Source organism: Mobula birostris, chromosome 25 (genome assembly GCF_030028105.1).
Source record: "Mobula birostris isolate sMobBir1 chromosome 25, sMobBir1.hap1, whole genome shotgun sequence".
NCBI lineage: Eukaryota > Metazoa > Chordata > Chondrichthyes > Myliobatiformes > Myliobatidae > Mobula > Mobula birostris.
In genome coordinates this window covers 797306-813248 of record NC_092394.1, presented here as the reverse complement: position 1 = coordinate 813248, position 15943 = coordinate 797306, and the positions used below count along the sequence as shown (strand labels likewise).

Genomic DNA, 15943 nt, shown 5'->3' with positions numbered 1-15943 from the left:
TGAGAGGCATTTATCGTGTGGATAGTCAGAGGTTTTTTCCCAGGGCTGAAATGGATAATAAGAGAGGGCACAGTTTTAAGGTGCTTGGAAGCAGGTACAGAGGAGATGTCAGGGTAAGCTTTTACACAGAGAGTGGTGGGTGGGTGGAATGCATTGCCAGTGACTGTGGTAGAGGCAGGTACAATAAAAGAGAGTCTTTTAAGGGACTCTTATGTAATGGCTTCTTTGTAATGTTCACTGCTGAGGTAACGGTTTCTCTGTAGCAGCAATGTTTGGGTTATTGCTGGAGATAACTGGACTGTTGATGCATGTTAGCCAATCGGAATTTTGTTGCCCTATCTTGTGATTCTGGAAGCAGTTGTTTTCACGGGCTTTTGCCAGAAGGAGAAGGAGAAATGAAGAAAGAAGACGCAAATGGAGAAATTTGGTAGATAGCCAGATGGGGTGGACTCCGAGCGGAGGTCCGAAGGTCGGCGACGCTCGGAGATCGATGGTGGAAGACGGACTACTGAACTGCGTGAGCTCCAACATTGTGCACAGACTGTTTAATAAGATTGACACCCCTTTTCTTTTATATTTTGTTTCTCCACTAACCATATAGTCAAAGTAAAAGTTATAAAGCTTAATTGTTCAATCACATATTGTGTACTGTTTGTTATTTCGGGGTACTGTTTTGTAACAGGGGACATCGCGCAGCATCCACCCAACCGAGATTTCTTAAGTTTGGCGGGGGGGGGGGGGGGGTTATCACTCCCTAGATTAAGCTGCTAGGTGAAGCCAGTGTTACACTTAGATAGGTACATGGAAATTAGAAAAAATAGAGGGCCCTGCAGTAGGGTAATTCTAGGCAGTTTCTGGAGCAGATTGCATGATCGGCACAACATTGTGGGCCGAAGGGCCTGTAATGCACTGTAGAGAGAAAATAGCCAATATAGAGGTGAGAGGCAAAGGCTGGTAGGTGATTAGTGCAAAAAAGTGAGTACAGAGATGAAGGGCAGGTGAAGCCAGGCATGGAAAGAGGAGTAGCAGCTAGATAGGGTACAAATAGTTAAGGAAAGAGAAAAAAGGGGCAGCTGGAGGGTGAAGGTAGAGACAATGGCTGGAAGGTGATGCTTGAAAACGTGAAGCATCTGATGCTGAATTTAATACAGAAGGTGGTAAGTGGAAACAGATATGGGAGGGATGAGGGGTCGATAGAAACAGGTAGGGCCGGAGAATGAAACTGGATGATGGCGGGGTGACTGGGCGAGAGAAAGAAACACAGGAAATGTACACATAATGTTGATACAATTAGGTTGTAGACTACCCAAGCAGAATATGTTTTGTTCCTCTAGTCTGTAATGGGCCTTACTCCAATAAGAGTAGAACGTGGAGGATGAACAGGTTGGTGCAAGAATAGAAAGGGGAACTGAAATCAGAGAACAAAATGGCCACTGTTGCTTTGCAGATTTTGTAATCTGATAGGAGTAGTTACTCTTATGATAAGAAACTGAACAAAGAATCTGCCTTCCAGAACATGCTTGACTCTTTCTAAGTCATAGGAAAAATTTCTTTCTTGTTCAGAATGCATTTTGCATCACATTAACATTTCTACAATTACTGCTAGCCAAATTAACAATGGACAGTATCAACTTAAACCAGAGACATCACCTTAAACCTGCCCAGGTCAGTGACCTGGTCCTTCTGCCCTCATTGCTCTTATTTTCCTCAATGTACACATTACCTTCTTTCTTGTCCAATATATCCCTCCTTTCTCCCCCCCCCCCCCCCCCCCACCAGTCACCAGTTAGCTACAGACCTAACCACATTCCTGAACCCAGAGTCCAGCTCTGGTTCACCTCCACATGCACCCCATGAATTTGACCACCAGCCCACCCACATTTTCCACCCTCAGTTCCAGCCACATCTGTGTGTACATGTTGAAGATCAAGACTCAAGCCAAGGACAAAGTTAATCCTCCAGTAGGCAACAACAATACCTGCGTTCCTGTATAATTCTGAAATCTGTATTACCTACAATACGCATCTGAAAGAACAGGAAAAGATGGTGTATCCAAAAATTCTTTGCAGCTCTTCCCGTTTTTCCTCTTATTGCTGGAAACAGAAAATGCTGCAAATACTTGGCTGGTCAGTCAGGAAAAAGAAACAGTTAACATTTTCAATTTCTGAACCAAAGAAACCACATCAGAATGGGGAAAGAGAAAAACAAGATATGGGTAGCAGAAAAGGTGGGTAAGGGAATGGATAGAACAAAGGGAAGATCGCTTTATATATTCCATAACACTAGCTTGTTTTATCTCTCTCCATTCTGATGAAGGATCCTGGTCCCAAAATGTCAACTTTCTTTTCACAGAAGTTGTCTGACTTGTAAAGTGTTTCCAGCATTTTCTAATTTTACTTCAGACTTCCTTTATCTGCTGTTTTCATGATTTTCACGAGTGATATAAGGTTAAAGAGAAATTACATCCAGTTAACCTCTCTTCTGAAACAAAATTCTGAAGCTAACAGAAATTCCAGCAATGACCACAACCATTAGTTATTATGGTGCTCCTTTTTCTAATGCTCAAAATCCATGAATTAAAATACGAATATGGGATAGAGTCCAATACAATATAAATACAAGGCCGCTTTTACAATTCCTTGCCTCCTACATAACGTTTAGTAAGTTTGCAGATAACACAAATATTAGTGAACTCCTTGACAGGGAACAAAGTGATGCAATGCTATAGTGGGATACAGATCAGCTGAAATACTGGGCACAGTGGTGACAGAATTTAATATGGACAGTGTTGTAATGAAATTTGAGAAGTCAGATCTGATGGGATATATAGAGTAAATGGTAAGGATCATAGGAACACCGATACAGAGAGACCTTGGGGTACAAGTCCATGGTTTGTTTAAAGTCGTAACACAGGTGGATAGGGTAAGAAAAAGGCGTTTGGTATGCTTGCATTCAAGGGCTAAGGTATTGAGTACAGGAGCTGGGACATCATGTTGTAATTGTACTGAACATTGGTTAGACTGCACTTGCAGTAATGTATACTGTTCAGGTCGTTGCACTACAGGAAAAAATGTGGTAATAAGAGATTCTCTGGAATGAAGAACTGTAGTTACAAGGTGACATTTGATAAGTTAGATTTTTCATCTTCATAGGAAGATAAGGTGGGGCCTAAAGGATGTTAATAAGAATTAAGATGAACATGGAGATAGGATAGTCAGGATCTTTTACCTAGAATTATAAGGGACAGGCTCTTTCACTTTAAGAGCAAAAATGTTAGTGAGATTGGGTGGGGGGGGAGGGGCAGCCTTTCCACCTAGAGAGAGAGTATCTGGGATGAGCTGGTCAAGATGGTGGAAGCAGATAGAATTATAATGTTTAAAGGGCAATTGGACAGATACAGTCCTTCAATAGGAAAGACAGAGGATATCGGCAAATAAGATTAGAGTGGATAGGCATTACAGTGGGCCAAAAGGACCCCTTTCGGTGATGTATGTTTCTATGCTCAGCACTGCTCCAGATGGAATTAAAGTACAAGGCTGGAATTTAATCATTTTCAGCTGGTGGTTCCAGCCAACTGCTAGTTAACTGCATCAAATGGATTAGCTTGCTCCTAATCTTGTGCATCAGTTTCATATTATTATCTTACTTGATCTTGAAGTTTATAATTGCTTTCTAGCACACAATTTTTGAATTATTCAAAATTTTTTGCTTACTAATGATACAAGTACATTTGAACAGTCAGTTAATGTCTTTGACCAGCAACGAAAGTTAAAATTTGTCCCAAAGCTTTTAACAGCAAGTTGCTTTAGGGCATCAGGGTATACTGGGAGCAGGACTTGGGATCTACCGTGGGAAAAGCACAAGGGATGAGTGTGGGCTGGATGAACTATGATCCAGTCCATTACATCAACAAACATTTGGTATTTTGTTTATAACAACTGATAATTATGCTGAAAGAGGATGTGTACGCCCTGGAGAGAGTAATGAAAGGAGTTACTCATTGATAGAGGTCTTAAAGCAGGGGTTCCCAACCTGGATTCCACGGACTCCTCGGTTAAAGGTAAAGGTCCATGTCATAAAGAAGATTGGGAACCCCTATCATAGAGAAATCCTGCAAACCAGAACAAGTAGAAAGTTGCTAGGAGCAAGCAAGCTGAACTGAATTTTTATAAAAATCACAAATACAGTGAAAACAATACATTATTTATTTCATTTGTACATAAGGAGAGCAAACTGCTTCAAGGCAGAGAAATGCTTTAAGGAGAGAGCTCAAGTCATGGTTATTTGTTGGCTTCCAGGTACAGTCTTTGATGTTCTTCTAGTTTTCCAAAATTTCATTTTAAAGGTATAAAATGCGAGTTCAAAAGTGGGATACAGAGTGCAAGAGGAAGTATGAAAAAAAATAAGAGGGGAATTGACAATTCAAAGGTTATTATATAGAATAATTTATGGTCTGTGTGACCTGGTAAAATGAAAGAAGCCTAAAATTTTAAAAATGCTGATAGGATTGATGTAAAAGGATAATTCCATATTCAGGACAAGCCAGATCAAGGGCCATAAGTATGGTTAATAAAAGCAGTTAAGGAGCTTATTAAAACTTGGTATATTCATCGATCTTATTGGGGCAATTTGTTTATTCAGAAATTGGCTAAAATGTAGAAATCATTCCCATAAATACATCTAAGTTATTCAGTAGATATTAAGCAGAAGCTAGATAAACAATGAGAAAAGAAAACAAGATGTTCTATTTCTTGTTGCATGTTTCCTGTCCCATTCAAAACATTCCAAATCATTTCATAAACAATGAAATGGGTATCTTCCACTTTTCTTTAGCCAGACCTCAATATCCCTTGATGTCCTCGATTCCCTATACTTGTTACCCCGATCTTTATCCTTACAGTAACATCTTGGCCTTGAACTCTAGCTATTTCTTCTTTGAATGTTTTCCATTTTACATCCTCCTACATCTATAATCTTTAAATTTAACTGCAAGTAAATGCTTCTAATCTACCTTTGCCAATTCTTCCTTTAAGATCATGAAATTGTCCTTTCCCCAATTAAGACCTCAATTATTACCCATCCCTATCCTTTTCCATACCATTTTAAAATATAGAGATATGGTCACTATCTCCAAAATGTTCCCTAACTGATACTCACTCTACTAGATGAACTACATTCCCTAGAAGACCCAGTAATGCTTCTTCTCTTGTTGGTCTATCTACACACTTCTATCTGCTCTACTAGACGAACAACGTTCCCTGAGAAAGCCAAGTAATGCTTCTTCCCTATTGGTCGATCTATATAGTGTATCAAAAAGCTCTCCAGGACACCTAAGAAATTTTACTGACCGCCTCTTTTTAATGCAAAGACAACCCAGTGTTCAAGTTCAAGATTGCTGTTGTCACCATACTGTAGCATAAATACCATGAAAATTAAGGGGTTTTTTTTGAGCAACATGAGGACAAACTCACAAACTATTAATAGACTGTAATTTATACATAACTTACACATCTGCAAAATAATTGAGATAGAAAAAATGATTTAGTCTGAGGTAGTGTGAAGGTTTTACAGTCAGTTCAGGAACCTGGCAGCAGTGGAGGAGCAGCTGTTGTTGAACCTTGAAGTGTGGGCCTTCAGGCTCCTGTACTTCCTGCCTGTTTGAGAAGAGGGCATTCCCCAGATGGACAGCAGGCCCTAACGATGGATGTCACATTGCTGAGACATTACCTCATGTACGTGTCCTTGATGGTGAGGAGACCTTACTCATGGTGGAGCCAACCAGTTAATATTCAAGATATTTGAATTCCCCAGTATAACTCCATTTTTACTGTGCCTCACTGAAATCTGCCACCATATCTGTTCATCCATTTCCTGCCAAGTCTAGGAAGGTCTATGATGACACCCATTTTGTTTTTAATCACTACCATATAGCATCATTCAATGAGCCTTGTAGATATCTTCTCTCAATAATGAAGTAATGCACCTTTTGACTAATGGTGCAATGCATTCTTCCATTTAACAATCTCCTCTGTTTTACCTGAAAATTGTATCCCTTGGATACTGAGTTGCCAGTCTCAGTGATTGCATAACATCATAGATCTTCATGTTATTCAAAGCATTAAATTTATCTGCTTTACTGGTTGTACTCTGCATTAAAATAGATGCTATTTTGCTTTGAATTCTCTTATTGGCCACTTACTGACTTGTTCAACCAACTGGATTTACTCATTTTTTCTCCTTTAGAAAAATATACTTCTCCATGTGAACTACTCGAAGCTCCCGCTCTCTGCCAGCTCAGTTTGATCATTCTCCAACAGTGCTGGCAAGGACATCACCTCCATTCTGGTTAAGGTGCAAACTGTCCTTGATCAGGTAACTCTTTATCATTCCTTCAACCACACATCCATCTGACCCACAGCTATGATATAGATCAGTTGGGGAGCTGGCAGATGGAACTTAATCAAAACAAGTGGAAGGTCATACATTTTGGGAAGTCAAATAGGCACAATACATATACAATGCTAAAGAATATTGATTAAGACCCCTAGCATCCATGTTCGTTGTTCCCTAAAAGTGACAACACTGGTGGAAGAGGTAGACGCATTTGGCACACCTGTGTACATGGATAACTATGTGTATTTATACAAGCATACTCATTATTTTTCTTCGGCAGTTGAACGGGACACAACTGTGCAAGCACGTGTAAGTCGGACCGTGAGGCAGCGGGAGTGTTTAAAAGACAGCAGATTAACGGAGTGGGCGACAGAGTAGAGGGAGACAGAGTAGGAAGGCTTTGGCTCCTGAGGCTTCGGCAAGCAGAGGCTGAGGAAGAACTTCACTCCAAGTGAGGTATGGCCAGGTAAGTTCCTTTAATTAATTTAATTACCTTAGAAGTAGGTAATGGAGGCAGCAGTTAGGGCAGCTGAGTGTTCCATTTGCAGTATGTGGGAAGTCAGGGTGAGCACAATTGTCCCTGATGACTACACCTGTAAAAGGTGCATCCAGCTGCAGCCCCTGACAAACCGAGTTAGGGAACTGGAGCTGGAGCTGGACGAACTTCGGATCATTCGGGAGGCAGAGGCAGAAATAAACAGGAGTTACAGAGAGATAGTCACCACTAAGAGTCAGGAGACAGGTAGCTGGGTGACTGCCAGGAGAGGGAAGGGGAATAGACAGAATGAGCAGAGCACCCCTGTGGCCGTTCCCACCAATAATAAGTGCATCGTTTTGGATACTGTTGATGGGGATGACCTACCAGGGACAAATTGCAGTGGTTGCGTCTCTGGCACCGAGATGGGACCTTCAACTCAGAAGGGGAGGGAAAAGAGGAGAGCAGTAGTGATAGGGGATTCGATAATCAGGGGGACAGGTAAGAGATTCTGTGGAAGAGATCGAGAACCCCGGATGGTCTGTTGCCTCCCTGGTGCCAAGGTCCGCGATATCTCAGATCGAGTTCTCGGTATTCTCAAGGGGGAGGGTGAGCAGCCGGATGTTGTGGTCCATGTAGGGACCAATGATGTGGGTAGGAAGAGTGAGGAGGTCCTGAAAGGTGAGTTTAGGGTATTCGGCACCAAATTAAAGGGCAGGACCTCCAGGATAGCAATCTCAGGGTTGCTACCAGTACCACGTGCAGGTGGGTTTAGAAGTAGTAAGATAGTGCAGATCAACACGTGGCTGAAGACATGGTGCAGGAGGGAGGGCTTCAGATTTATAGATAATTGGGCAGTTTTCCAGGGGAGGTGGGACCTGTTCTGGCGGGACGGTTTACATCTGAACTGGAGGGAGACAAATATTCTTGCAGTTAGGTTTGCTAGAGGCTCCAGTGGATTTAAACTAGATACAAGGTGGGAGGGGAACCAGAGTATAGGAACAGATGTAGGGGAGAAGGAACAAAAAGAAAATAGTAAAGTTGTTTGCACCGTTAGTGATAAACAGACAGTAAGAGGTGGAAAATTTCTTAAATGCATTTATTTTAATGCTAGGAACATTACAAGAAAGGTGGATGAGCTTAAAGCATGGATTGATAACTGGAAGTATGATGTGGTAGCTATTAGTGAAACATGGTTACAGGAGGGGTGTGATTGGCAACTAAATATTCCTGGATTTAATTGCTTCAGGTGTGATAGAATCTGAGGGACAAGAGGGGGAGGTGTTGCATTGCTTGTCAGAGAAAATATTACAGCGGTGCTCTGGCTGGATAGATTAGAGGGCTCGTCTAGGGAGGCTATTTGGGTGGAATTAAGGAATGGGAAAGGTGTAGTAACACTTATGGGGGTGTATTATAGACCACCAAATGGGGAGCGAGAATTGGAGGAGCAAATTTGTAAGGAGATAGCAGATATTTGTAGTAAGCACAAGGTTGTGATTGTGGGAGCCAAAAGAGACAGGAGAGATTCTGAACGATTTCTTTTCTTCGGTATTCACTCAGGAGAAGGATATTGAATTGTGTAAGATAAGGGAAACGGGTAGGGAAGTTATGGAAACTATGATGATTAAATAAGAGGAAGTACTGGAGCTTTTAAGGGATATAAAAGTGGATAAGTCTCCAGGTCCTGACAGGATATTCCCTAGGACCTTGAGTGAAGTTAGTATAGAAATAGCAGGGGCTCTGACAGAAATATTTCAAATGTCATTAGAAACGGGGATGGTGCCGGAGGATTGGCGTATTTCTCATGTTGTTCCATTGTTTAAAAAGGGTTCTAAGAGTAAACCTAGCAATTATCAGCCTGTAAGTTTGACGTCAGTTGTGGGTAAATTGATGGAAAGGATTCTTAGAGATGGTATATATAATAATCTGGATAGACAGGGTCTGATTAGGAACAGTCAACATGGATTTGTGCGTGGAAGGTCATGTTTGACAAATCTTATTGAATTTTTTGAAGGGGTTACTAGGAAAGTTGACCTTGGCAAAGCGGTGGATGTTGTCTATATGGGCTTCAGTAAGGCCTTTGACAAGGTTCCACACAGAAGGTTAGTTAGGAAGATTCAATCGTTAGGTATTAGTATTGAAGTAGTAAAATGGATTCGGCAGTGGCTGGATGGGAGATGCCAGAGAGTAGTGCTGGAAAACTGTGTGTCAGATTGGAGGACGGTGACTAGCGGTGTGCCTCAGGGATCTGTACTGGGTCCAATGTTGTTTGTCATATACATTAATGATCTGGATGATGAGGTGGTAAATTGGATTAGTAAGTATGCAGATGATACTGAGATAGGTGGAGTTGTGGATAATGAAGTAGATCTTCAAAGCTTGCAGAGAGATTTAGGCCAGTTAGAAGAGTGGGCTGAAAGATGGCAGATGGAGTTTAATGCTGATAAATGTGAGGTGCTACATTTTGGTAGGACTAATCAAAATAGGACGTAAATGGTAGGGCATTGAAGAATGCAGTAGAACAGAGGGATCTAGGAATAATGGTGCATAGTTCCCTGAAGGTGGAATCTCATGTGGATAGGATGGTGAAGAAAGCTTTTGGTATGCTGGCCTTCATAAATCAGAGCATTGACTATAGGAGTTGGGATGTGATGTTGAAATTGTGCAAGGCATTAGGGAGGCCAAATTTGGTGTATTGTGTACAGTTTTGGTCACCGAATTATAGGAAAGATGTCAACAAAATTGAGACAGTGCAGAGGAGATTTACTAAAATGTTGCCTGGGTTTCATCTAAGTTACAGAGAAAGGTTGAACAAGTTAGGTCCTTATTCTTTGGAGCGTAGAAAGTTGAGGGGGGACTTGATAGAGGTATTTAAAATTATGAGGGGGATGACATGGATAGGCTTTTTCCATTGAGAGTAGGGGTGATTCAAACAAGAGGACATGAGTTGAGTGTTAAAGGGCAAAAGTTTAGGGGTAACATGAGGGGGAACTTCTTTACTCAGAGAGTGGTAGCTATGTGGAATGAGCTTCCAGCAGAAGTGGTTGAGGCAGGTTCGATGTTGTCATTTAAAGTTAAATTGGACAGCTATATGGACAGGAAAGGAATGGAGGATTATAGGCTGAGTGTAGGTCGGTGGGACTAGGTGAGAGTAAGGGTTCGGCACGGACTAGAAGGGTCGAAATGGCCTGTTTCCGTGCTTTAATTGTTATAATTGCTGTTTCAAGCACTAAAGTGGATGCATTCGTATTCGCATCCTTCCACTCACTCAGCCTGCCCATTGTCCCTTGAAGCCTCTTCACATTTCCTTCCCTGCTCACAATACCATTGTCTAATATAGCAGCAAACTTGAACAAGCAATATTGGATTATTTCAGCCAAGTGTCTTGGCCATGTAATCAGCTTCCTTGTGTAAATTTTTTTCATTTCTTAATAAGTTTCACCTCTCCTCTGCCTTTTTCTTGTTTTATGCAAAATGAAGATTTTACATTGTTTTATAATTGTCAATCTTTTCTCATAACTTCAACGTCATTACTTAGTATAATCAATCTGTTTTTGCTGTTAACTGGACATCTATCTTCGCCCATTATTGCAGCTTGGGACAGATTCAATAACTCAGATCTTCCCATTATATCTGTATGTGATCACTTAGTAAATAAAGGAGCAATAAATGGGGAACTAATTGAGGAAATAATCTGCTGAAGAAAAATGTGATGAAAGACAGGACATGCGGTTCAAGATGTGCCAATCCTCAGGCTAAATCTTATCTGGTGTACAAATTTCATTTAGCTTAGTCCCAATATATCGACGTAGTTATAAAGAAGGCAAAATAGCGGCTATACTTTATAAGGAGTTTGAAGAGATTTGGCATGTCAACAAATATACTCAAAAACTTCTATAGTTGTACTGTGGAGAGCATTCTGACAGGCTGCATCACTGTCTGGTATGGAGGGGCTACTGCACAGGACCGAAAGAAGCTGCAGATGGTAGTAAATCTAGTCAGCTCCATCTTGGGCACTAGCCTACAAAGTACTCAGGACACCTTTAGGGAGCGGTGCCTCAGAAAGACAGCGTCCATTACTAAGGACCTTTAGCACCCAGAGCATGCCCTTTTCTCACTGTTACCATCAGGTAGGAGGTACAGAAGCCTGAAGGCACACACTCCGATTCAGGAGCAGCTTCTTCCCCTCTGCCATCCGATTCCTAAATGGACATTGAACCCTTGAACACTACCTCACTTATTTTTTAATATACAGTATTTCTGTTTTTGCACATTTTTAAAATCTATTCAACATACATAATTGATTTACTTGTTTATTTTTTTTCTCTATTTGCTAGATTATATATTGCATTGAACTGCTGCTCCTAAGTTAACAAATTTCATGTCAAATGCTGGTGATAATAAACCTGATTCTGATTTCTAGAATTTTTTTTACATTGTTTTCCACATAACAGTTTAATGATGAGCTACACTGCACCTAGCCTTACATAAATAAGCAATGTCTGACCATTGCTACCCAAATGCAAACCATAATAGGTCTCATGATGCAAGCTAGCCATTTAAAATGTATAAATTACTGCTTCATAATACTAACCAATAAAAGCACAGGGACTGACAGTCAAACACAACCTCACTAATGAGGTAAAGATGGCAGATTAGGAGTTACATTTTACTTGTTTAACAGAATGAGCTTCAGCAAGGGATTTTCAAGAAAAAACCCTCGGTACACACCATTTCATACTGTCAAGGTCTTAAGCAGAGAGATTACTAGATACCACTTACGTTTTGATGTTTTCGTGATATATCTTCGTATCAGATGGCTGGTTGTAAAGTGGCTGAAAAGGGAAAGACCAGGTGATATCTGAAGTTATTGATTATATTACATTATTAAATGTATAAAATCAAAGAAAGCCCAGTACTCACATGGCAATCCCTGATATAACAATTCCAGAATAAAAAAAATCATGTAATCCTCAAGCTGTACAGAACACAATTCATTTGATAAACTGGACCAACACAGAACACCAAAGGATCTCACTGCAAACTGCACAAATCAGAGAAACAGTATCTCTCATTCTGCAGGGTATTCGACAACTCATGGCACCAACTCTGAATTCTTGAACTTCTGGTAATTGTACCCCTCTGCCCATTTTCTCTTTTCTTCTGATCGATCAGGCCCCCAACACCCTGTCCTGATCCTGTTCTCCAGCCTCTCCATCAACCACAAACTCTTCACATTCTATAGATGCTGCTTGACCCATTGGAGTTCCTCCAGTACTTTGTGCTTCTCAAGATTCCAACAATAGACCTTCATCTGCCAGACCAAATCTTGATATAGTGTCAAACATACCCATCTGTACTGTATCATACAGTAACAGTTCTTGCCTACCAGAAATATACCCCAGTATTTTATCACTAACTGTTCCCTATAGACATTACTTAAACTCAAAACTGAAATTCTATTATTTAAAATCTAAATAAATCTAAATATTTAAAATCTAAACTTTCACAACCATGATTTACTGACACAAATTATTGTACTTTACAAATGCTTATCATGAACAAAAAGCAAAGAACCACATACCCAAGAATCATTGACATTAAGATGCCTTTTTTGGCTGCTAGTTGCAGCTCTTCCCATTTTTCCTCTTATGAGCTGATCTCAGCAATGAGTGCAGAGTGTGAACAATGGTAAACTACAACCACTGAGCAGAGCTGACAACACATATAATGCACTTACCACTGGAAGTATTAATATCCTGGAGAATGCAACAACTGAAACTTAAATATACACTTACCAACTCCACTCTTGGGCCCAGACCTTCAAGTATTTTGTGAGCTTCTTCAGCTTTTTTCTGTTAACAAAAATCAATATTAACCAGTTTAGTATTTCATTCCCTCAGTTATTAATTCTGCACCACCAAGCACACTTGACCATCCATTTCTCACATGAAATTCAGCATATCAAAACAGCTACAAACAAGGGAAAATCTGCAGGTGCTGGAAAGGGGGGGGGGGGCATTACCAGAAATAAAACAGCTTCTGAATTCTGCTGTTCTGAAGCTGTAAGCAGGTTACAGAATTGCTTTGAAAGACCATTACTATCAAAAAATACACTAGTCATTTACAAACTTGTTTACCCATCTCAACATTACGGTGCAAGCACTTCAGCATCCTGAGGGCTACTTTAGCACTACATAAACACAAGAGATTCTGCATTTGCTAGAAATCCAGAGCAACACAGACAAAGTGCTGGAGGAATTAGTAGCATCTATGAAGGGGAATAAGGAATCAACGATTCAGACCGAGACCCTTCAGCAAGACTGGCACGTAGCAGGAAGAAGCCAGCTCAGTTCAAGCCCCACATGATTAACATGATAAAGGGAAGTATCGATGTCGTAGCCACTTCTAGTGCAGCTATTGTCAAACGTTATCCTTTACAGATTCCTACTTTGTATAGATGATGTATATCACTAACTTTAGTCATACTGGATGTGAGTTTCACAGCATCTACAAATTACAGTGACATTAACATAAATCAGAACAGTACCATCACAGGACTTCACGTACATAGACACTGCTCAGAACAGAACAAATACCAGCCAAAGATTTAACAGTGCACAAACCCGACACATCTGATGGAGTTGAATAAATGCGATCATCCTGGTGACCACATCTGTAGAAAGTGTTGACTGTTTGACAAAATCTGGCTCATTCAGCATAGTTTCTGAAAGGAAAATCCAACCCGAATACCCTACTGCAATTTTTTAAGGAAATTACAAGCAGTGTAGACAAAGGAGATGCAGTAGATATGGTGTACTGGATTTTCAGAAGGCCTTTGACAAGGTGTTGCAAATGAGGCTGCTTTTAGCAAGATAAGAGCCCATGGAATTACAGGGGAGTTACTAGCATGAGTACAGCATTGGCTGATCGGCAGAAAAAAGAGTGGAAATAAAGGGATCCTATTCTGGCTGGCTGCTGGTTACCAGTGGAGTTCCACAGGGGTCAGTGTTGGGACCGCTGCTTTTTACGATGTATGTCAAAGATTTGAACTATGGGATTAATGTATTTGTGGCGAAATTTGCTGATGATTCAAACATAGGTAGAGGAGCGGGTAGTGTTGAGGAAACAGAGAGCCTGCAGAGAGATTTAGATATGTTTAGAAGAATGGGCAAAGAAGTGGCAAATGAAATACAATGTTGGAAAGTGTACGGTCATGCACATTGGTGGAAGAAATAAACAGGCAAACTATTATTTAGATGGGGAGAGAATTTAAAATGCAGAGATGCAAAGGGCCTTGGGAGCCCTTGTGCAGGATACCCTAAAGGTTAACCTCCAGGTTGAGTCGGTGGTGAAGATGACAAATGCAATGTTGGCATTCATTTCTAGACATACAGAATATAAGAGCAGAGATGTGATGTTGAGGCTCTATAAGCACTCGTGAGACCACACTTGGAGTACTGTGTGTAGTTTTGGGTTCCTTATTTTAGAAAGGATATACTAATATTGGAGAGGGTTCAGAGAAGATTCACGAGAATGATTCCAGGAATGAAAGGGTTACCATATGAGGAACGTCTAGCAGCTCTCGGGCTGTATTCCCTGGAGTTCAGGAGAATGAGGGGGGATCTCACAGAAGCACTCCGAATGTTAGAAGGCCTGAACAGATTAGATATGGCAAAGTTATTCCCCATGGTAGGGGAGTAGGATTGAAGAACGTCAATTTAGAACAGAGATGCGAAGAAATCACTTTACTCAGAGGGTGGTAAATCTATGGAATTTGTTGCCACGAGTGGCTGTGGAGGCTAAGTCATCAGGTGTATTTAAGGCAGAGATAGGTACGTTCTTGATTAGCCAGAGCATCTAAGGGTATGGGGAGAAGGCAGGAGAGTGGGGATGACTGGAAGAATTGCATCAGCCCATGATTGAATGGCAGAGCAGACTCAATAGGCCGAATGGCCTACTTCTGCTCCCATGTCTTATGGTCTTAGCTGTTGAGCTGGAATCTGAGCTCCAAACACTGACACATCAGGGAGGGGAAGAAGTAGCCGGACGTGTGTTTCAGGAGACAGTTATATGCTTCAGATTAACTACAACGATCAGGAACAGGGAAGTGTGACAGTGAATGAATTACTACTACGTCGACTCAGGCCTAGGGGGCCGGCGTCGGGCACGATGACAGACTCTCCACTTCTCCCTCATCAGTGCCTTCAGTTCATCTACATTAGCCACTCCGCCGTTTTCTAGGAGCATGTTGACCATAGTCCACGTCAAGAGCCATCCGGAGCATTCGTGTATAGCAACCATCTAGAGACTTTTGCACAGTCTTGGTGAGTGTCCACGTTTTGCATCCGTATGTGAGAATGGACTCTATGACTGCTATGAAAATCCTCTCTTTAAGCCCTCTGGTCAGGTTCGACTTCCAGATTTCCTTCATGTCGTTCATAGCCCTTCATGCCAGCGCCTTCTGTATCTTTATGTCCTTCTCTGAACTCATCATTCTTGACCCGAGGTACTTGTAGTCAAAGACTTTCTGAATGGTATCATTCTTTACGGTCTTGAGTGTACCTTTGTCACAGTTAAACGCCATGTACTCTGTCTTTTTGGCATTTAGGTGAAGTCCATTCACTTCACAGTGAGTGAAGCAGGTAGAAAAATCCAGGAGCAGTATTGAAGGAGCCTCAGACCTTGAAATTGTCTGACAGGTTTGAGTTTCCAGTTCACTGTACGGACAAGAACGGGGCTACAGGAAGTATAAGTAACCTAACCATAGCACAATAGTTATTTTTGCAGATAGTAGTCAAGGATGGTAGACACTGTTCTGTCATCAGGATTGAGAGAACTGACAGCTCAGTTGCCTACTTGGTACCTCATTTGGCTTGCAGAAATATTTGGAGCAGCACGAAAAGGATCCAGTTGTTGTTATCCATGTGAGTCCAATAACATATGTAGAACAAGGAAAGATGCTGTGTTGAAGGAGTGAACAGCTAGTGACTAAACTAAAAAGCAAAACTGCAAAATTAATAGTTGTTAGATTTCTACCATGTTGTACCTGGGTAGTCGACAACTGCTGGTATG

The 15943-nt window shown here is 41.2% G+C and overlaps 1 protein-coding gene across 13 annotated transcripts in view; it reads right to left on the bottom strand.

Moving 5' to 3' along the window:
* The window catches only part of ncor1 (nuclear receptor corepressor 1), a 297718-nt gene that overhangs the window by 176047 nt on the left and 105728 nt on the right, over positions 1–15943 (bottom strand). For all 13 annotated transcript variants that reach the window (XM_072243400.1, XM_072243412.1, XM_072243409.1 and 10 more), the window contains exons 7-8: positions 12667–12723; positions 11651–11703 (exon numbers count right to left, since the gene is read on the bottom strand). In XM_072243400.1, coding sequence (XP_072099501.1) covers positions 11651–11703; positions 12667–12723 — 110 coding nt within the window. The remainder of the gene's footprint in view (positions 1–11650; positions 11704–12666; positions 12724–15943) is intronic.